Source organism: Pristis pectinata, chromosome 11, assembly GCF_009764475.1.
Source record: "Pristis pectinata isolate sPriPec2 chromosome 11, sPriPec2.1.pri, whole genome shotgun sequence".
In the NCBI taxonomy this organism is placed as follows: Eukaryota; Metazoa; Chordata; class Chondrichthyes; order Rhinopristiformes; family Pristidae; genus Pristis; species Pristis pectinata.
The window spans coordinates 23239105-23261497 of NC_067415.1; the positions used below are offsets into that span (position 1 = coordinate 23239105).

Below are 22393 nucleotides of genomic sequence, written 5' to 3' on the forward strand. Positions count from 1 at the left end.
ATCAGAAAATAAAATAGTGGAAAATGCATGCATTGTATGGAAACACACAACATGTTCTGCCTTTGTTTTACCTTCTGATACAAAACAAAATCTCCTATTTTCATGTATATTTATGTTGCTTTCTATTAATCTGCCACAACTCAAGATGTTGTACTGAACAGAATGCTGTGCCATTCTTGAACTACTGTCTAGCTGGTGTTGCCTTGAGTGACAAAGCACTAAAATTTCATTTTCTCGTTATTATTTCCAGACATACTTTGAAAATGGCTTGTAGACTCTAATAAAGCTTCAGTTTTAGACAAAGCTGTCAACAAAGAAGTGGCAGAGTGAGACCACAAAATAACCTTAGTAACAATAAATGAATCTACAGTCACAGTGGCAGGTTATGTGTCTCCTGATAAAATTTAATGGGATTGTTTCAGTATCCATCATGGCTCTATAGCAGACTCCGACTGGATAAATGTAAACTATCAAGCCAAACCTTGATTTATAAACATGTAAAGAGGAGTCAATGTCTGCAATGTACCTGCCACGGTGTTAAGGAACATCAAGTATTCAAAGTTTGAAATTTCCCTCCTTTGCCAACGTTGTGTCATGTTGGAGGATTTAAAAAGCTGGCGAGGGCTGGCCAATGATATTCTCCTGTTAATTCCAAAAAAAAGGAAGGTTGTCATTCATTGTACATATTTGATTTCATCCATATTTATCATACCAAAATGTGCACACATATTTCCGTCATATCAAAACTTTTATCTTTTGTAGCAAAAGACATCTCATTCTTGCCCCTTATTTAACATTCAGCTTTATCATTTCTCTTTCATTCTCTTTACATATGAGCAGCCGTGCTTTATTGATAAACTACTATTAGTCTATTCTTCTCTTTACACCTTTGCATCTGGATGTGCTTCTGCTTTATATATACTGCATAAAAAGCATCAGTACTTGCATTATATTTACAGCTTAAATCAGTGGAGCTCTGTTACAGCAAAGCTAACCTCTGAACTGAGAAGTTGAAGTATACCCATTATAGTCAAATATTTGAATTTGTCGTGGAAAATGAGATTATAGAAAAGTGTCACTGCACTGGATGAAAAATGATCATGAAATGTATTGCAAGTTGGCTAATCTGTTCAGTGTACTAATTCATAAGCCTTAAAGAGGATATTTGACAATTAATTTTGGAATACTTTATTAATTTTTGAATAATAACATTATGTGGGATTCAAAATATATTATCTGACAAATAGTTGATTTCTTAAGGTTTGCTGTACCTTAAACAAATTCAGGAGAATTCAGAAGATTTATTATTTGAAAGAAAATTGCTTGGCATCAGAGGCTCAGATCTTGATTGAATTTCATTCTCATGAGCTTTACGCTGGATTATTTATTAGAAATCATCCTAAAAACCAATGTGGTGTAGCAAGTTATCTAGCACTGTAAAAGAATCCTATTTTCAAAATGAATTAGCATGATGAAATAACATCACTATTGATATAATGTTGCTATAATTAATTTCTGAGGTTACTAGTTTGAATCTAGGCAGTAAAATAGGTTAGGTAATAATAACTTGAAACTTCTTGGTGCTTCAGAAAGTTTTTTTAATCAATATTGGTTTTGTTAACAAGTACAAAATGTCAGAACCCCTATTGATTCATAACTGCCACATCCGTATCAGTTTAGCTGCTGGGGGGATGTTTCCCCTGGAGGGGATATCGAGAAAAAGGAGACACAGTTTCAGATCAATGGATTGTCCATTTATGATGGGGAAGATTTCTTCTCTCAGTTGTGAATCTTTGGAGTTTTCCATCCCAGAGAACTGTGGTGACTGAGTCATTGAATACATTCCAGGCAGAGATGGGTAAATGTTTGGATGGTAGAGGAATAAAGAGTTACAGGGATCAGGATTGGAACAGCATGGGGGTGGGAATTGAAGTTGAAGCCAAGATCAGATCAGCCATGATTTTATTGGAAGAAAGAGCAGCCTGGAGGGAGTACATGGCCTCCTCTTGCTCCCATTTATTATGTTTTTATGTTCTTTAAACCTGCAGGCTCTTTCTGACACCTAACTGGATAGACCAGTTTTGGAATGTATCTAAGTCCTAGATCATGCCAATTAAATAGCACTTTTTAATGCTGCTTTGCACAGGCACAGGGAAGTAATCATTAAAATGCCAGAACTATTTGACAAATTAATCAATAGCAAGTTCATCATTGTAAATTGGATTAATCATTAGACCTGAAACGGGTACTGAAACTAATGAAAATCAACAGAAGGTCTTGCAGTTGCTTAGTCTTTAAATAATGCATTTTAAATGAATACTGATCTTCATTTTCTAACCCAGTTTTTGAAAGGAAACATACTTGAAGAAGCTTATTTAAAATTTAATCCAAGTTTATTCCAATTACTTGCATGGAGCACTGACATTGTTTTATGGGAGACAGAGTGAACTACAATTACTTTGAAGGAGTAAGTTATAATTATTATTAATAATAATAGAGCTGTTAGGTTATGGCCTTCCAAATGCCTAAGGAAGGTTCCTTTGGTAAACTTTGCTTATACCTCATTTTAACCAATCAATGGTAAGATGTCCTAGCACAAGGTTAAAGAGTAAAATCATTGCTGGTAATAAACAAAAAAATACTGAAATAAAAGTGTACTGTGAGTTCCACATATATTTTGAAGGATTCCATTTCTCAATAGTTTTAATTTTGAGCAAAAGGGTAATAGGGAATAATAATTGATTATTTGTCAGAACTGCCATTCTAAATATGAGCAATTCATTCATGTTGGCAATTCTTTTGTTTCAGGCTGGATATGCATGGTGAATTACTGGAGCAACAACCTGCAGACAATAGTCAGCTCTTAAAAGATGAAAAAAACAAGTCACAGACTTATGAATGGTCAGCCAAGTAAAAACAAGATGAGAACATCTATTTTGCGTAATGAATAATATCCCCAATTGTCCTCAGTTGGTAACAGTGAGGAGAAACACCACTTCATAACAGTGGATAACATGTGCAAATTTGTTTAAATATCCACTTTTACACTTTTAAGATTATACTTTGTAAATGTCAGAATTATTGTGCAGAGTAAATATCTTGCTATTCTGGAGGCTTCAGTGCACAGATACTGCTGTTAAAAATCCTGGAACAGTTCTCATTTATCAGGCTTTCTCAAGGTGTGATCTGCCATTACCCTGTTTATTATACAATGTACTATAGGAGAGTTAATGAAAAGACAAAAGTCAACAAGTTTAACATGTTATGTCTTGTGGCTAAACCATTGATTGGCATCATCTCAACTCTTTCACATATGCTTAAAAGATGTTTAAACCACTATAGTTATATTAAAAAAAACATGTATAACATCTAATGCTACATAGTGGTAATAAATACATATTTATGCTCACCTAATCTCTAGGAGCAAATACTCTACAGCAGAACAATTTTTAAAAAGATACAATAAAAATTTGTTTCTAAATATAAATTCTGAATATATATCTTCAGTTTTATGGTCAAATCTCTGCTTTTGCTCTGCTGTGGTTTGATTGTTCCATTGGTGATAGCATCACAAATACCCCACTACCTTTAAATCCAATTCATGTTTCAGGACATTGGCATGGCTGGCAAGGCCAGAATATATTTCCCACACCTCATTGCCCCTGAACAAAGTGGTTTGCTTGGCTATTTCAGAGGACATTTCAAGACTCAACCTCACTGCTGCAGTCTAGAGTCACATGTAGGTGAAACCAACCATTGATGGAGGGTAAATTTTCTCCCCTGAAGGACGTTAGTAAACCAGATAGAATTTTATGAAAATCTAATAGTTTTGTGGTTAGTACGAATAGTTTTTTTTGTTTTAATTCCAGATTGTTTACTGAATTTAAATTCCATAGCTGTTTTTGGTGTGATTCGAACTCTGGGTTCCTGGTTCAGTAACTTAATTACTGTGCTGCCACCACCGTACCTCATTCAACCCATACCATTATCCTATGTGAAATAGTTTTCAGAAGCAGAAAAGTGTAATATTATATTAACTGTAAAGGTACTGATTATAGATTTTGAAGGCTGCTGCCTAAATAAGAAATTAATGAAAAGAACCAGTGTTAATTCAGAGGTTTGTTCTACTGAGTACTAAAACTATCTGCTTTTTCTCTGTGGTGATAATATATGAAATTTATCCTTGGTTGCTTGTACTAAGTACACATATATAGTAGCTGCTGTACACTGAATTCCACTTCAGAAATTCCACTCCCCTGACTTCAATGGAACTGCATTTCAAATATAGAGTTGAACACGTATCTGCAAATGTATATGATAGGATGAATTTCTATCTGGTAATGTCCACCAACGATTTCATGGAAGTGTTATATATAATGTTGTGAAGCACAGGCTACCTTTTTTGTTAAAGTATACAAAATAATTCCTTTCAATTAAATACACTTGCACACAGCAAGATATGAGTCATGGGAGAGATAATCCGTGATGTGTATTATGATTTTTTTCAAGTTCCAATAATGTTGTAAGATTGCATTAAAGAATAATTTTAGAAATATAAACAGGCTAGTTAATATCTTGCAAATAACTACTGGCATAAAATTATCAATGATATGTATTGTGTTATCATTTCCTGAGTTAAAATAACCATTTAGGAATACTGCATTTGAGATGAAAAATTGAGGAATGAAGGTCCATATTCAATACCTGGCCTGTGGCAAACCATAACTAGTACCAACTCCAACACGAGGTAAACTATATACAGCCTTCTTCACTGTAGCTTGGTCTGGGAAATTAAACATAACAGATGCTGCAGAAGAAAAAAAGAAAAATGTAAGTCTTAAAAGGAATGATACAACAAAGAAATTAACTATTTCACGTAGGCCAGACAATTTTAAAGCAGCATTTTAAGTGCATGTATAGCCTACATTTACATTATTTTTAATCAGAAAACTAAATTTATAACAGTACATACTTCTGTTGGCCATGAAAACTTCCAAAGCTGTGTTCTGGAGGAGATGGCGCCTTGAAAAAACAGCCCGTATTTCGCTGAACATCCATTTTCCATGTAAACCTTCGGTGTAAGCAAGGACCTAAAATTTGAAAGTACCTTCATTTTATTTAATTCAAACTATCTACAGAATTCAAGATGTAAATGTGAGAATGTTCCATTAGTCCAAGTTCATATCTGTGCAATAAATAACATATATCAGATGTGGAACAATTTCAAACAGACATTTTTCTATACTTTTGAAATAACTTGAATATATTAAGACTTTAAAAGTTTAAAATAAATAACTTGTAATTAAAATCAATTTTTTTCTTCAAAAGTGAATTGGTATTTTTTACAATGGCTGGTGTATGTTAAGAGGCAGGAAGGTGCACTGTATTTTTGGCAGTAAGTTCAGATTCACTTGTGTGAGGTAACACTATTATGTCCATATTTGCTATTAAAATATTTTAATTAATGCTGATGGTAAAGAAACAGGTATTAAATATGTAGAATACTTAGTCAATCACTTTATTTATTAAAATGTTTGGAGAAATGATTCAGAAATAATACTAAAATTCTTAAAGGGTTAACGAGGGAACATATTAGAATTTAGTCTGCTTTTTTCCTGTTAAGAAAAGTTGTTCTAAGAATACCACAGAGGATTTAATGATGTATTGAAAAAGATGAAAGCAGCCTATTCCTTTTTACAAAAGACCAATCAGAATTAAAAAGACACATTTTGCCATTTAAACAGATTGTTGCTGCCTTTCAGTTCTAAACATTAGACCTTTAAAAGAGAAAACAAATGGCTATGGCTTTTAATGTTATTTGGTTACCAAATAAGCCTTAATTGTTACAATGATATAGGTTAAAAGCAGTTTGCCTTTGAAGAGAAAAAAAATCAAGTGGACTTTAACTGACAAGTGAAAATAATCCCTTTCCATTCTCTATTTTCCCACCCTAACTTGCAAAGAAGGGCCCAATTGACAGTTTTCTATGCATCTCAGGTCAGCTTCATGCTTTTCAAACTTAATCAAGGAGGTGTTAAAAAAAGATGAAAGTCCCCCAACCTTCGCATCTGGTAGAAGGCAGAGAAATGCTGGAAGTGAAGTGAGATGTTCCACAGGGGAAGGTTAAGGCTGATGCTAATGCTCATTTAAAATGGTGACAGTCAGTAGTACTGAAGCCTAGCTAGGCTGGTTTAATTTCTCTCTGGAATAGCTCTTTCCTGACCTTATGCAACACATCAAAGTCTCTTGAGCTCAATTAAAATTGGATTATGTTGAAATGCTCTATCTATGGGACTTTATGCTCACTAACACTTTTCTCTCAGTAATACCCCAGATGACAGTTACTCATCCCAATTTAAACAGTTGTCATAGAGACCATGAACTAAAGAAATGGCAGCCAACAATAAGGTGAAAGGTAAACTCCACCATCTCATGAATGAATAAAATACTCGATATCCCATCACAATAGTCTCAACCGCAGCAGCGGCTTGGATTTAGAATCAATGTCAGTGCAGTGTATAAGGCGTGAGCTTCAGGGGAATATAAGGAAAACATGTCAGAAGATTTAAAAATATTGCAAATCCAAAATTGTTATAACAACATGGCTTTGGTTAAAACCAACAAGGGGCCTTGCAGAGTTAGTTCGTAGATACCATGATGAAGTGCAGCCCTCATTTTAGCCCAGCTGTAGAAAATGCCATCTAATGAATCTGTCTGGGACGGCTCTCCTTGTCCTGTCAGGCATGTCAGGAAATGACAAGCACTAGGGACAGGCCGCCTCCAGTCATAGACAGGCCTGCCAGCTGGAGACTTCAGCCTCAATCTAATCGCAGCACCAGAAAATAACATTCAGGTTTCAGCTTGTCAAGATGGTTTGGGAAGATGGCTGAAAAGCTTTTTGTTTCAATTACAGATGAAATTTGCACACAGTAATTAAAAGATACTACTAGCAGATGAGTTTCATGCTGTTTAATATAACCAAAAACACATGGCGTTAATGTAAATCAAACAAGGAGAACTAGCAATAAGGCCATGACCATTCTTTCTTAGTCTATTTAAAACCACAGCTACCAGATTTGGAAATCATCTGAAAGTAGGGCATATATTGTATTAGCATTATGGTCATTATAAAAGGCAACGCTGACTGTATTACAAACATCTTCAAGACAATGAATGTAACTTTATCATTAAATTATACATCTGCGCACTTCCTTGTAGCTATGTTGTTTGATTCATCTCATTCAGCTAGGAGCAAGGAGAGTTCTGGCCTCCTGACCTCAATTTTTACACAGAGAAACAAATTTCTTTTTTGCAAACTAACTCAATTTTTCACACGTCAACCTTTAGCCTAGCTTTAAAAAATTAATCTCATTTTCATTCCATTACACACAGATATTTGCTACAGCTAAAGTTACTTAAACTATTTGAACTCATTACAATCTATCCTGTGACCATTGTATATTCAGCTCTGAAAATGCATTATCATTATTGTCATTTGTTTTTGCCCCAGACAGAGGTGAAGCACTTTGTTTTATTTTAGAAATTAATCCAAAGGTTTGCATTCCTTTTAGTTCTGAACAAAAATACTTGGATAAAATGCAACTTTTATATTATACCAACGGTCATGCAACAGGTAAACTGATGCTTTTAATTTGAATTGATTCTTAGTATTGAAAATGAACAACAATCCATCATGGCAAATGTAACAGAATCAAAAGTTTGCCTTTGGAAGACCATCAGAATATAACACTGCTCAGGAGTGTAGCTTTAAAACAATATTTGTGCCATTCCAAATGGTATATAACATACATTCAAATTTGATTTTTAATTCATATCTTCAGTGTGTTACAATGTTCTATAGATTGATGGCAAACACAGTTTGCAATTCTCTGATATTTCTACTATGTTTTTATGACTTTTATTGGGCTATGTAAGTATACAATTATTAGTTAAATTGTCATTATAAAAATTAAATTGAATTTCAATTAATATTTCTAAAACAACTATCTGGTCATTTTCTTCATTGCCATTTGTGGGACCTTGCTATATACATATTTTACCCAAATGCAACAGTTACTGCCACCAAAAAAAAGTTATTGGATCTGATATAAAGGAATGAATGATGATACTTAATCCTAAATTCTTTTCTTTACATGATCATATAATTTGGCAACAGATGAGAAGACACGCTCCATTCTGTAGCATCACAGTAATCATTTATCTACTGCATGAAAAATTCACACTTCTTCATTGTTATCTCCCTGAACTAGGTCAGTATTAGTTCAGAGGCTCGAAGAAAGCAAATCAGAGGGCAAGGATCACAGATGGGCAGGATGAAATATAACGGGGGCTAAAATACAAAGGTAGATACAAAGCAGAGTGTGTAATTAGTCCAAAGGCCGACATTAAAAGGAAGATGGAGTTGAAGGGAAACAGTTGTAGTACTCCTGAGTACGTGATTTATTTAAGAGTTGTTTTGCTAACTTGCAGCAACAAAACTGAAAAAACCTGAATATGGAGATAACAGTAGAAGCAGAACTCGTGCCAAGTAGAGAAGTGGGTGTAAGGCTGATCCTAAAATAACTGCAGGTGATAGAGTTTTAGTTTGGAGCATTCAAGGAGACATCTGATGAGCCAGAGATGCAGAAAACTGATGGGACTGAGGAGATGCTGGGCAAAGTTGGTAAAATGCCTGGATAAAAGTGGAAAAAATGGTGAAATAGGGAACTATAATGATTGTTATAAATAGGTTGAAACTTTTCCTTAATGATTGGTTGTCTGTGCTAATCTCAGACCGAAGTGGTTTAAAGTGGTTCAACTGCCAATGCTTGAGGAAATGTACAGTGTTAGATTACCACAATATTTCATTATACAACCTATACTAATAAATTAGGCACAGATATAAACATTTACTACAGATCCCTGATGTTCCCGAAAGAATTTCCAAAGTTGTTTTATAATTCAAGACTGATATGTGATATAAAAGTACAGTCCTATTCAAGTCGCACTCAAAGAAACAATATGTCACATGATTATAACACAGACTTCCAGTATATTCCATGTTAGTGAACTGGTACCTACTTGAGTCCTGAGAGAAAAAACATTAGGATTGATGTTTTGTACCTATCATAATGACTACATTTAACTAAGTTCTATGTTTAAAATGATTCTGACAGTAAATGATCCAACTTGATAAAATCCTCCTTTGAAAAAGTTTAAATTAGATGGCACAATAACCAGGAATTAGGTCCAAACTTTGCAGTCAGAGAAGACAAGTGATTAAAAAAAATTAAATTCTTAAATAAAAGTATGAATTTCTAAAAATATTAGCAAGCTCATCAGCTTCTGCATAAAGATAAAACAGACAGGGATAATTCTGTATAGGGATTCTCAGAATTCAATTAACATATCATTTATTTTCCTTGTACTATTGAAGTTAGTCTATATTTACAACAGCAACATTTAAGTTGAATTGTCATGCTTGATTATATGAGTTTATTTAGAAAAACATGATCAAAAGTGTTACTTTTGCCTACAGTATTTTGTAGCATCCTCATAAACATAAGAGGAGTAAAAGTAGGCTGTTAGCCTGTTCTACCAATCAATAAGATCTGACCTTTGGCCTCAACTCCATTTTCCTGCCCAGTCCCCATAACCTTGATTCCCCTATAATCCAAAAATCTATCTTACTCACAATTAAATATGCTTAATGACACAACACCCACAGCTTTCTGAAATAGAGATTTCAAAAGATTTAAAACAATCTGGGAGGCAAAATTCCTCCTCATCTTTGCCTTAAGTGATTGACCCTCTATCCTGATGATGTCCCCTAGTTCTGGAGCCACTAACTCACTACGAAGCCCCTTCAGAATGTTTCAATGAGATCAGCTCTCATTCTTCAAAACTCATAAATTCATATATTCTGTAGGGGGTGAGAGAGGCTTATCGAAAATCTTGTAAAACAACAGCTGCTGTGAAGAAATCTTGCTAGTTGCCTTCACATTTTGTTCTTTAGTATACATGGGATGTGATAGGCATGCTTAGGGACTTAGTGGATTTGAGCTGTGAAGCAACTGAAACACGCCGTGTCAGTTTTCAACTCATTCTGCCAAGTGTGTTAAATGTGGCTCTGAGCATTTAAAGGACTGGAATTTCAGGAAAGCTCCAGTTTGCTGCACAAAGGGCTCATGAGCAATGAATGCTGCACCATCCCCCAATTAATCTTGTCTCTCTACCTTTGCTTTGCTTTCCCACTACGTGAAGGTAATAATGACACCCTCATCCATTATCCTTTTATCCTGTTATTCACGTGAAATTGCTTAATAACATGTTACAGATTTGTCTTCAGTCATATAATTCTTCCTGTCATTGGCAGTATATCATCCACAAAACATATAGCCCTGTTTCCCAGTGTACGCTTTGAAGATTATTGTCAGTGACACCTTCAGGATGCATTCACAATTTGGAGCATCATTTCCACCATAATATGGAATTACACTGACTTATCTGTCATTGCCAAAAGCACAACAAGCAATTCTGTGCTAATGCAAACGTAATACACATTTTCTCCATGCTGTTGGAACAAGGGCTCTTGTAAATTTATGCTAATGATGCCCTTTTGTATGGAAGCAGGTCCCATGGAAGGACACTTTGGCAGCTGATAATCTGTATTTGAGTCTATTAGATAATTTATATTTTATCCTCTTGTAATTATATAGTTTAAATCTTTTTATTATTATTAATCCTAAATCATGTGTCAAACCCTAGTTTTGTTGGAGATAGCAGGGAACAGAGCAAATGAGCAGTTTTCAGATTTCTGTTCTGAGAAATCCTAATTGCTCAATCATGTTTTAACTGTTCATCTTTTAACAGTTTAAAGATTTAGCTAATTTTTTCCTACTTCAGATCACCATTGTTAAAACCAAGTGGCTTCCCTACCCAGTTGCATTCCAAGGGGACCTAGACACCCCAGTGTGCACACCAATCTGACAACACATGACAAGCTGGTCGGCGTGCAGTAATTTGACTAATTATACAGGATTAGAGCATATTAATGCAAGCTGTTTTCTCTAGGGTTAATGACCTACTGGCTCGGTTCATATGCCTGCAAGTCTGCAAGAAGCTAAGAACACAAACCCAATTTCTGATTCTCGTCTTTTCGTATCAGCAAATGAGTACATCAAACTACTGAGCAGCAAAATGTTTGTGACATTGTGCCTCCTATTACCCTTCAAGGCTTTTCTAACTTTCTACTCTAGGGATCATGGGAAAGAAAATTAAAGTTCTCTCTTTTCAGGCTGCAGTGGACATTCAAAAACAATCTTATGTCAGCACAAAGAGAATGTGTTTGTTGCTCATCAATTCTGTTAAACAACAAGCAACTGAGTCAAATTCTCAAATTAAGCCCACTTAAAAAGGAAAGCAGGATTTTAAGGTATGGTAAATCTATGCACATATGTAACTAAGTTTGACTATGCAGCCTCATTTTATTTAAGACATTTTATTTTTACTCAGTTATTTAAACAACTATTCAAACAGATTTATTTCTTCTATGCCACAGTGAATAACATCTAAAATATGCAGCTTAATGGAAGGTGAAAACAAGGACCTTAACGCAAAACTTTTGGTGAATCATCTTGATGAGAAGATAGGTTGTAAAAAATATTTTATGGAATTTTAAGTCACCCACAATTCATTCACGGATGCACATGTAAGGATGGACCTTACACTCAACATCCACAAAAGAAAAGTCCTCTATACCAATCTACTCCTGTTGTACAACACCACCGCCTCTTCTGAAAATAGAGGCCCATAATGAAACCTTGGATAATATAGATCACTTCCCATATCTTGGAATCCACCTTTCAGCAAAGTAGACATCAATGGTGAGATTAAACATCATCTTCAGTGCACCAGCATAGCCTTTGGCCATCCAAGAAAAAGACTTCAAACCCTATTTAAAACTCATGATTTACCAGATGGCAGTGATTATTGCTCTCCAATGTACTTCTGAGACTTGGACAAGGTATAGTGGATGCCTTAAGGCACAGGAGAGATACCAGCAATTACTTCCACAAACCCTCCAAATCTACTGGCAAGATCAATGAACCAATGCCAGTGACTCTCCCCATGTCACTGTTTTCAGCATTGAGTTCCTTATTACACTGAATTGGCTCTGCCACGTTGTTCACATGCCTGACACCAGGTTCCCAAAGTAGATATTCAACTCCAAGCTCTGTCACGGGAAGGAATTACCAGGTGGACAGAGGAAAAGATTCAAGAAATTCTCAAAACCTCCTAGAAAAATGCAACATCCCCACTGATTCCTGGGAATCTCTAGCCCATAACTACTTAAAATGGAGAAGCAGCAGCATTCAGGATGGCACTAAGGGTTAATACTGACGGCAATTGCTAAAAAAAATGTACACAGTCTTTCCAAGTAACAGTAACTTTTATTACTGGATATATAACAGGTGACACTGATTTGACAAATTGTTTTAGAATTTACTTAATTTCTCAAGTCCATCAAAAAAATCTTGAGATAGCATGGATTGTGATTTGCTATCATCTGTTTCTTGTGGCAAGACAAATTGATTGCACTCTATTTACTTCGAGGAGAGGTAAATTGTTTTTCATTGGATTTGTTTTGTAGCACTCTTGCCTTTAAATAATAGGTTTTTGGTATAAACTATAGGTTGGCTTCAGTGAACAGAGCTGCATTTTCTGACTGGATGCTTCTTTGATGGGATGGGTTTTCATCTGCAAGAAATGGCTCTCCATGACAAGACCTCAGCTGTATTATTTGCCCCCAAGTTGTAATCTGGATGTTGGATACAATAATGGAAATTTCTACAGTAAGCCTTTAAGGAGCCAACTCTATAATTGATTTTAACTACTACATATTTTGTTTCATATGCAGAACCTATACTATACCTGCTCCAAATATATTTGTTAGGTATCTTCCTTCAATGAACCTGTGAGGCCCCCAGAACAACACACACTGGACCTTGACCTCATCAAGGCATATATAGAGAAAAATGATTATTTCCACTTCTGAAAACCTGTCCACCTCTCTCCTACCTCAGTGCTGCTAAAACCCTTATCCATGGTTTGGCCCAGCTTCAGGCTGGCCTTCATATCCCACAGTCAACATTCTAAAGCCTGAATCTTGTCCAGTTTACCTAACCCCTTATTTTTTGCTGACTGCTTTTGGTTCCTTGTTAGCCGGTGCTTCAGATCTATGACAATCAGCTTGGTGTTGAAATCTCTATCTTTCTAACCTCATACTTCAAGACCCCACCCTCTCCCCAGTTCTCAGTTTCTCTGAAGTAAAAGTAGAAAATTTTGGAAATATTCAGCAGATCTGGCAGCATGTATGGAGGTAATGTTTTATTCAAAAATGTCTATTGGACAATGATACTCTTCCTCGGTACTGCATAGGGCAGTGCTCTAACTACTACTGCTCCTTCCCCCTCCCAACTCTCCCTCACTCCATGCCTGATTAAGAATCAAGGATGCTTCATCAGATCTTAGTGCAATATGCACTCTGATTCACTATTTTGCTGACTATGGCTCCTTGTACATTCCCACCCATATGTTATTGCATCATTGGTAGCCTGATATTCAATCACCCGGATTACATACTTTTGAATTCCCTCTAGAATGCACTTTGCTGCTTTAGCTCCTCCTTCTCATTTAAAACTCTCCATAAAAATGTTCCCTTTGACCATGCTTTCTGCTACTAATCTCTTCTCTTTGACACAGTTGGATTTACAGCATACAGACAAGCCATTTAACCTGACAGTCCATGTCAACATTTATGTTCCACTTGGGCCTCCTTTCATCATTTCTTCTCAAAGTCTATCAATAGAATCATCCATTCCCTTCTCCCTCATATGCTTGTCCAGCTTTGTCTTAAATGTATCTGTATTGTTCACTTCAACCAACCCCTGTGGTAGCAAATTTTATATTCTTGCTACTCCTTGAGTTAAGAAGTTTCTTCTGAATTCTCTTTATTGCTTTCTGGTGACTATCTTAAAATGATTGCCTCTACAAATGTGAATATTCTCTCTGTATCTACCCTATAATCATTTTAGAAACTTCTATTAAGAGATAAGAGACACACAATAGTTTCTTTTGCCTTTGTGAAATCCTTTGGAATACTTTTCTGCATTAAATATAGAAATGAAAGCAAACTGTCACTTCAGCTCAGGTTGCCAAGGACCATATTTAAATGGAAAAATAGTTATCTTGTATGCCTTGAGCATGGGATGCCCATTTGGGTACCTTAATTACAAAATAAAATCATATCCTTTCAAACTTTCATAAATTCAAACTTTCCTGATTGCAATCCTCCCAATGGGAACTTTGAGAACTATTAGGAGGAATCCTCCATGACAAGATAGAAGTAGTCCCACCCACAATGAATCTTACCCATAAAAACTTAGACAGCTAATCAAGCCATGCCCTGTCCTTGTTGACTATCAAATATTGACATTGCTGCTGCTGATGCTCCTGCTGTAGGAGAATGGAGAGAGGGGAGCATGAGGGAGGGGAAGGAGTAACAATAAGAGAAATTTTCAATGTGGTTCTGATGGACTGCAGCATTGTTCAAACAGCCCAACTTTGAATAAAATGTTAAACTGAGGGCAATTGAGGAAAGATGAGCAGAGCTGGAGGTTAGGGAGTTATAACTAATCAATAACTCTTAAGTGAGATTAGAAATCACCTTTTCCATACAGTAATAGATCAGTGGAATAACAGTAATAAATATGTTCCAGATTAACGTCTTCTGCAGATGTGCGATAAATATTTGCTGGGAGTAGGCTGAAATATAGCCTTTACAGTGCATGGTTCCTGGTTTGCTGTGAATGATGATTGTACAAAAAAACTAAAGATAGAAAATAAAAAAATGAATACATTTCTTCTTAATTAAAACATTATTTACACTTTCAAAATGTATTCTAACTTGTCATAAGGGTATTTTAGAGGATGCTGTTGTAAGCAAACAGAGTAATTAGCTTGCGTATTTCTGTTCAGCAAGTTAACAACTTCAATTTTAAATATAATGCAAATCAACAATACAATTTTAAATAAGTCCTGGTCAAAATTAAACAAATCACTTAAATGCAGAAAGCTAACATAAGGCAATCTGGTTAGAATTATTGTATCCAAGATAATGAATGCTCATAAGGGTTCTGACTTGAATCTGCCTGATTTGTGTAAAAGCAACATGCCACAAGAAAAGAATAGGTATACAATTGGGCTTTTGCTTCTGATGTAACCCCAGGTTGCACCTGTAACCTCCCCACCCACCACTCTCCCCACCCCCCTCCCGCCAATTTATTAACAACTATATACCAGCTGATCTACAGCACTATAGCCCCATAATACAAGAAATATTTTCGCTAGCCTGCTGTGTCTCCCTCAGTTCAGTGCTGCACCACATGGTAGATGACAGCTTTGTGTCTATCCCTTCCCGTTATCCTCCCCCACACACAAAATGTTCTAAAGCTAATGATGCAAACATGAAGCGTAAAGTCTCTTTAATTTGACCCTTGTTCAACTCCTAATTGGATTGTGGCTGAGCTGAAATATAAAACAGGCCTCGTTTATTCAACTGGGTTTTATAGACTGAAGAGCTAGACTATAAAAGGCTCTTGCTCTGGATATGGGCAACTTAAAGATCAGGCAATGAATTGCAGCTGTCACTTAACTAAAATTTAATGAATTGCTTCCTTAAACAGGTAACTTTTCAAACAGTTTTCTCATTGTGATAATCTTCAGAGTATGCTTGACCTAAATTTAATAAGATGCTATTACAGTGAAAGTACAGCTGTTGAAAAAAAACACTATTGAATGTTATTGTGTATTCAAGATGTTAATGATCCAAAAATGACTACTGCCACTGTTTCATTCTAGCTGAACAAAAGCTCAGGGCAGTGCTCCTTAGCACACTGTTTGAACACAAACTGTCTGAAGCTGTAGCACTTACTTGCCTTTGTAAAATGCAAAAGGTCAAGGAGTATTTCAGAAAATAGTTCAACAGCTCAATTATATCCATTCTGTAAGAAATCTTAACTATTATTTGGATAGGAAAACTGGTTTCTTTTCCTATAAAATAGCTCCAATGCAGAAACAAGACTGTCTATATCATATAGACAGGTGTAAAACATGCAGTAATTACAGAAGATGGAATTAGTTCATAGCCTGGAGGCAATAGAGAATGGTGCATTGACAAAAGAGAATGGCAAATAGGGAATGCAGACAAAAAAATGTTTGGATGTGTAAATTAGCAAGAAAAATGAGACAGAAAAGCAGCTTTTGCCCACCATTATTCATCACATGAGAACAGAGCAGCTGAACATGATCAAGAAGGCTTTGGCGCAGTGAAACAGGCATCAACACCGAAATGAAGCCAAGAATGGCAGCTCCGCACTCCCGAGTCAATCACTCATTATGTGGTGAAGTGCTCTTGAGAAGAGCCTCTTATACTTGACCTATCATATTACTTCTTCTGTAAACGCATAATCCCTGCTTGTTAGGTGGTGTCAACACCAGCATTCATCCACTGTGGTAGTTCTTTTGTGTTTAGACACCTAAGAAGCAGTGTCACTGTTGAAAAACTAGCGCCACTCAGGACATTGTTAGACATTCTGATTTTACCAGCATCAAAAATACACTCAAAGAGTAATTGTTCCACTAATTTAAAATTATCTACTGTGGATCTTTTATTTAGAGCATAATTACACATTTCATATTAAATGTAATAGACTGAATTTTGTAGGGAAATTCTGTGTGGAACTGCCAGCATTTCCCTGGAGAAGTGCACAAAATTTTGGATTTCCACGGAACACGGAATTTACTGGCCAATCGTTGCTGTGGATTTCCTGACTGCACTATGAAGTTCCGCTCCAGATGAAGTCCAGCAGTGGAAGCCAAAGTTGCAGTAATACACCAACAACTCCATTCATTTGAATGGAAGGCAATAGATGCAAAGAAGCAACAAGATATTTTTTGAATGAAGTAACTTGTATGTTTTTAATTATCCTTGGTGTTCTTTGGTGTTTAGTTTTTACCTTTTTTTAAAATAATTCAGAACGTTTGATGTCATGGGGGCATGACTTAGCCACCTATTCAGTTTTGTGGGTGGGGTATGCAAGGTTCTGATTCTGAGGAAGGCCTTGCTATTAAGGATCAGGCCAGCACTTTGCAGTAAATTACATCAGAAGATCCACAAAAGTCAAATCTGGACATATCTGTTGGACAGCTATGACCACAGTGTATCAGCATCAGCAAATTCTGATCCATTACAGAACCACAGAATTAGTCAGGTACAGAAGAAGATAAATCAGCTCAAATTCATAGCAACTATCTGTAATGAATTTAGTCAGTCTCTTTTCCCGTAGTCCTGCAAACTTATCTTCCCTGAAATGCCTATCCAATTCCTTTCTGAAAGTCCTCATTAACTCTATTTTCACTGCCCTTATAGACAGCTTAAAAAAACTTCCTCACATCTTCCCTGTATCCTTTGCTCTTCACTTTGAATGTGTGTCCCCAATTGTTTGAACATCTACTAACAGGAAAAGCTTCTCTCAATTTACCCTAAACCAGTCACTACCTTACATACTACTTTCAAGTCTCCTCTAAACTTTTTTGCTCAAGGTGAACAAGCTAAGTTTCTTCATCTTTTAGCTGAGATCCCTCATTCCTGAAAAGATTCTTCTAAATATAGTCTGCATTCTTTCTAGGAACTTCAGATCATTCCTAAAGTGCAGTAACCAGAATTGAGAACGACACTGCAACTGTGGTATGACCTGTGTTTTATAAAATCTGAACATAATCTCCCTGCTTTTGCACTCTATATCTCTATTTATGAATGTCAGGATCCCATAGTAACTAACTAGTTATTTAATATATCCTGCCATCTTCAAAAATTTATGCATGCATAAATCTAAACCCCTCCTCCAACCCCCCTCCCCCACCTTGCCTCTTCTTTTCTTCCCTTTCCTAGCCTAACTCTCTTTTCTCTCCTCGCCATTTTTTTCTCTTTCCTTTTCCTCTCCTCTCCTCCCCCCATGCTGCCTGCCTTCAGACTTTTGACCCATCCCCTGGTGGATCTACTCTCCTCTCCTCCCCTGCATCTGCCTATCACTATCTCTTACCTGCATCTACCTATCACCACCTTGTGCCCACTCTGCCCCCCCCCCCTTTTGTCCACCTACCACTGCTCTGTCCCCCCCCCCCCAACCCATATATTGGGCTTCCCCTTTTCCTACCTTCAGTCCTGAAGACAGGTCCTGACCTGAAACGTTGACTGTCTGCTTTTCTCCGCGGATGCTGCCTGACCTGCTGAGTTCCTCTAGCACTTTGTTGCCTTTTCATCTAGATTCCAGCATCTGCAGTCCTTTGTTTCTCTAAACTCCTCTATTCTTCCACATTCTTTCGAACCTTGACATTTGCTGGACAGGGAAGTGTTGATGTCTGCCAGTCCATGCAGAATCTGTGGCTAGCTGCAGATCACACAGAAGAGCATTCCAGATTTCCATGCCTGCACACTGTAGCATGGAAATTGGGAACATGTTGGAGGTCACGTGCACACATCTTACCTTTCACCCTGTCCCTGGACTCACCCTTAAGTCTGAAGGAGTTCTGTAAGTTTCTGAGCTGATTGGCTAGATTTGCTATGTATCTGTCCCTCATATTACAGCAGCCTTATCTGGTGCATCTAGCACAAGCCCATTCACCAAAAAGGTATGCTTTTTATTTATCTTTCTTAAATTAAAAGCAGCATTATCAACGGCTTCAGCAGTGCTGCTGGCGGTATGTTGCAAGGCATGAAGCAACAAAAATTTCTGACAGTCATGGGACAAGCATGGACAGCAACTGCGAGGCACAGGCTAGGAGAAACCATCCTAATGTCTCCCTTTGTTCTGTTTGCCAAAGTGTATCACTTTAAATTTCTCTGTATTAAATTTCATCTGCCATGTCTGACATGTTATTGATTTTATACATGATATTAATGTGGGTTCATCCAAACCAAAACTGTAACTACTTAATTTTCTCATTTATTTTTGGTGTGCACTCAAATACAATGCAATTTAGTGTTTGGCTTTTGCAATTATATGCAAAATATAAGAAAATTCTAAATATGACAACATACTCTATACCCTTGTTTGTGCTATCATTCATTCCTGCAATGTGGTGACCAGAACTAAATGAGGTACTGTAGCTGTGACCTGACCAGTGTTTTATATGGTTCTATCATAACCTCTCTGTCCTTATATTCTAGGCTCCATCTGTCATGGCAAGATCTTGTGTGTTGGCAGGACCTTCCATGATGAATATGTCAAATACTTTGGGGGAGGGGGAACGGAGCGAGTAACAACAGCCTTGCACACAAAACTGATGAAAAGAAAATTAATATGTTGTGGGCGAGCCTTAAGAAATTTCAGCCCCTATGCTTGGAAATTATGACACTTCCCTGAAAAATCTTGACCAATTAGAATGGGTTGCTGTGCAGGGGCAGTAAATTTTACATTTCTCTAAATTTTCATTTCCATTGAAGTCAAGATTTAATCCAAAATGTTTTATCTTATTGGAATATGTCAGGTAAGATGGGTTCATGGCCACTTCAATAACTACTACAAAAATTATAATTATGCCAAGAACACACTTGCGTCACACTCAATTTAATCAATATTAAACAAATGCCTAGAACCTGGGTTGTTCCTAAATAAGAGTGCTAAACCTGTGCTGCAAATAACCTGTGCCTATTTATACCAGTACAGGTTGGATGTGGTACGCAACTGTTCTTAAAATGACTATTTGCATTTTGACCCCACAATGTTTTCTCCAGTAACATGCGGTTCACAATTAGTGACTCAATGCTGTGCACCTGCTGCCTCATTCAAGCACAAATTGATGAAAGAGCTCAAGCCTTAAAGGACATCTCTCTACTACTGGAACAGTACTACTTTGATACTGCTAAAATTGGAGCAAGTTGGGTATTACAGAGGAGACAGTGTGTCTTGGTTTATAACTTAGATCTTCACTTTTTTTTACAAATGATGTTGAGAGATGCAGTCATATCCTCTGTGTGGGATTGAGGCCCAAAACAGACATGAATATATAAGAAATGGATGTGGAATTAACTGCCAGGAGTGATTCAATGAATACCTGGGGACAGTGAGGGAAGAAATTCCATGAACCCATTGGATCTCATTAGAATTCTCATTCACAAACTAACAAACATCACCCTCATCAGCACTCCACTATGGTGGTCTTTACTCCATTGATACTCTAACACTCCATACTGGCTCAGTCCTGCCCATAACAAATGAACGATGAAAAACATGTCAATTGAGCAGTTCTATATAGATTCTAGTATGAATCTATATATCACCAGTGGTGGAAAGAACTCAAAAGCACACCAAATTGGAGGAGGAGGCCCTTCTGCTGATGGCTATTGGAGTCACACCAAACATCACCAATGTTAGACCTAAGAATATCATGGATACCAAAAAATGCAAGTCTACATGATCTTTAAAATACTTCCTCTCCTCACAGTGATGAAATTTCTGTGCATGTCTATTTATCTGCTAGGTATTCCTCATGACAGCATGATATATTCATCAATGCCATATTTTGTTTTCCTTTGTCATTGCACAGTCTCATAAGATACCATGTACTCATCCCTCCATCCCATCCTGTGGAGGGAGTAATACTTCATAAGAGCTTAACACCATTAAATACCAGTATAGATACTGGCACAGTACAGGATGAGCAGACTTTATTATGGGTGGATGTTTTATGTAGAGAGGTACCTGGCATTGCCAGATTGCAGTTATCCAACATGGACAGGGAAACTAGTGTGCCAGATTCCTGGAGGGAGAATGCACATCAGTCCTATCCTAGAGGGCTTGGGTCAGATCACATTAGGAGAGCGTACATGAGAATGCTGATATAGAAGATGATGCATGCCCGACAGCATGCAAAAGATATCGAGGAGCGTGAGACAGCCCTTCTCCAATCTTGAGTATATGTGGGCCCAAGTGTATATCCTTTCCCCCTGGAAGTGGTGTGCACTCATTGTCAGCTGGCATTAATAGTTCCACAGAGCAGGGTTCATGGAGCAGTTTTTTACTTCAATTGATACACAGATGAAAACCATCCAAAGACAGTCTGCTCCAATCTGCTGTTGCACAAGAGGAGGCTGCTAATATTCAAGAGGACAGAAATGACAAATGGAACAGTGAGCAGTCTGTTGCCATATGCATGTTAATTCTCTGCCTTGGTATGGGCCTGGGGACATCAATGGTTGTTGTGGAAAGTGCCTGTAGCACCGTGGAGCTAGTAAATGCAGTTCTTTCATGGTGCCAGCCTCTCTTTTCCCATGACTTTGGCAATAGCTTCAGGTATGCCATGCAGCCAGCTACCCAAGACTGCAGGTTCTCAGCCCAAGTGTGAAATCTCCACCTGGCCTCTCCATGTCCAGACATCTGCATGGTCATCCATATGACCATCTTCAGTCATTACCAATAAAAAGTAGTAGTTTTCAACCAGCTTGGCTGTAACAGTGGGATTAGGAGTTTCACAGAATAGGGCAATCAAATGAAGTTGAAAGGCTATCACCAGAAATAAACATAAGGATGTTTAGAGAAAAACATTAAGAAGTTAGTAAGCTTCCTTTGATGATAATTATCTCATATTTATGCTAATTGAATTCTCCAAGTCATTCTAGCCTCACCACTTCAATGTAATCAGCAGATAGAATGATGGGGGAAGCTTTAATAAGATAGAAAATGCATGTTGTGATGGTCTTTCTCTGTGCAATCTTTATCTTCCACATCGACCTGTCTCTCCTCGGCCTTCTTCATTGCTACAGAGAGGCCAAATGCAAATTGGAAGAACAACATAAGATAAGATATTTTAATTAGTCACATGTACATCGAAACACACAGTGAAATGCATCTTTTGCATAGAGTGTTCTGGGGGCAGCCCGCAAGTGTCGCCACACTTCCGGCGCCAACATAGCATACCCACAACTTCCTATCCTGTACATCTTTGTTATGTGGGAGGAAATTGGAGCACACGGAGGAAACCCACGCAGACATGGGGAGAACGTACAAACTCCTTACAGATAGTGGCCAGAATTGAACCCGGGTCACTGGCGCTGTAAAGCGTTACACTAACCACTACATACGTATATTCCGATTGGGTAGTTTACAATCCAAAGGTATACACATTGAATTTCCAATTTCAGGTAACACATCTTTTGGTGTTCTCCTCCCACACACACTCACCTGTTCATTCTAAGTCTCTTCTCCCTTTGTTCACATTTCCCATCATCCCCTTCCCCTCTGGTTCCACCTATCACTTATCAGCCTCTACT

The 22393-nt window shown here is 37.2% G+C and overlaps 1 protein-coding gene across 1 annotated transcript in view; it reads right to left on the reverse strand.

Annotated features, from left to right (window-relative positions):
- Positions 1-22393, reverse strand: part of nbeaa (neurobeachin a) — a 560854-nt gene that overhangs the window by 133000 nt on the left and 405461 nt on the right. Inside the window, exons 41-43 of the mRNA XM_052025565.1 lie at positions 4973-5090; positions 4705-4807; positions 527-642 (exon numbers count right to left, since the gene is read on the reverse strand). Of these exons, the coding sequence (XP_051881525.1) occupies positions 527-642; positions 4705-4807; positions 4973-5090 (337 nt within the window). The remainder of the gene's footprint in view (positions 1-526; positions 643-4704; positions 4808-4972; positions 5091-22393) is intronic.